The sequence below is a fragment of the Peromyscus eremicus genome, chromosome 1 (genome assembly GCF_949786415.1).
Source record: "Peromyscus eremicus chromosome 1, PerEre_H2_v1, whole genome shotgun sequence".
Taxonomy (NCBI): Eukaryota; Metazoa; Chordata; class Mammalia; order Rodentia; family Cricetidae; genus Peromyscus; species Peromyscus eremicus.
This window is the reverse complement of record NC_081416.1, coordinates 96,383,360-96,384,817: the sequence shown is the minus strand read 5'-3', so window position 1 is coordinate 96,384,817 and position 1,458 is coordinate 96,383,360. Positions and strand designations below refer to the sequence as shown.

The following is a 1,458-nucleotide window of genomic DNA, read 5'->3' as shown; positions in this document are numbered from 1 at the left end:
ATAGCTAAATTTTAGTACACAGCATAAGGAATACAAGTTGAAAGAAATAAGTTTATCTTGAATAGAAATTAATAGGCGAATCCTCAGTGTTCAGCTTCTGGTTGTTGAATGACTCAGTAGTGCATTTATCAGGGGTGATCTGTAGCCTATACCCTTGATTGTACTGACTGTATAAACAATGACTCTCTTACAGTATCATACTGATGCTGTTCTTAATGTGGAATGCAGATTCTGTATGTTGCATCCACCAAGCATGTCAGAAGTAACTAATACCACTCACGATCCGTTCTACTTCATCCTCACGGGCATCCCTGGATTTGAGGCTCTCCATCTCTGGATCTCCATCCCCTTCTTCTGCCTCTATACCATCTCCATTATGGGCAACATCACCATCCTCACTGTCATCCGCACAGAGCCATCTCTCCACCAGCCCATGTACCTCTTCCTGTCCATGCTGGCCCTCACTGACCTGGGTCTCACTCTCACCACACTGCCCACCGTCATGCAGCTCCTCTGGTTCAACATTCGGGAAATCAGTTTTGAGGCCTGCTTTGCCCAGTTCTTCTTCCTCCATGGGTTTTCCTTCATGGAATCATCTGTTCTATTGGCCATGTCCTTTGACCGTTATGTGGCCATCTGTCGCCCACTCCATTATGCCTCCATCCTCACCAATGAGGTCATTGTTAGAATTGGGTTGACCATCATTTGCCGCTGTGTTTTAGCTGTTCTTCCCGCCCTTTTCCTGCTCAAGCGCCTGCCCTTCTGCCATTCCCACCTTCTCTCTCACTCCTACTGCCTCCACCAGGATATGATTCGCCTGGTCTGTGCTGACATCAGGGTCAACAGCTGGTACGGATTTGCTCTGGCCCTGCTCATTATTGTGTTAGACCTTCTGCTCATTGTACTCTCCTATGCACTCATCCTGAAAAGTATCTTGAACACAGCCACTTGGACTGAGCGACTCCGGGCTCTCAACAACTGCCTGTCCCACATGCTGGCTGTTCTGGTTCTCTATGTCCCCATGGTTGGTGTGTCTATGACTCACCGCTTCGCCAAGCATGCCTCTCCGTTGGTCCATGTTCTCATGGCCAATATCTACTTGTTGGCACCTCCTGTGATGAACCCTATCATTTACAGTGCAAAGACCAAGCAGATCCGCCAGGGAATCACTCGCCTCCTCTTACAGAGAAAAGCGCACTGAAGATTGACGTTTACATTGAAAGGAGTACTCTTACATATGTAACATGGGATCAAACATAAATATTACACCATAAATTGTACATAGCAAAGATGCAGAGAAGAACAGATGCTTTGTAGAATACTCCCAGCTAATACAAGAGACATTGTTGTTTGACTGGAAATTAAAAGGAGTATTTTTTTAAAGCTCAGGTTTGCTTTTCTCTAACCACTTGCCTTTGAGATGAAGAAATCCATTTTTAAAATAGAGAATTTTTCTTT

General features: G+C 45.3%; 1 protein-coding gene across 1 annotated transcript; it reads left to right on the top strand.

Moving 5' to 3' along the window:
• The first annotated feature begins 235 nt into the window (after positions 1–235).
• Positions 236–1,201, top strand: LOC131901141 (olfactory receptor 51Q1-like). The gene has a single exon (XM_059252399.1). It carries the CDS (start codon positions 236–238, stop codon positions 1,199–1,201), a length of 966 nt encoding a protein of 321 aa, XP_059108382.1.
• The last annotated feature ends 257 nt before the right edge of the window (positions 1,202–1,458 follow it).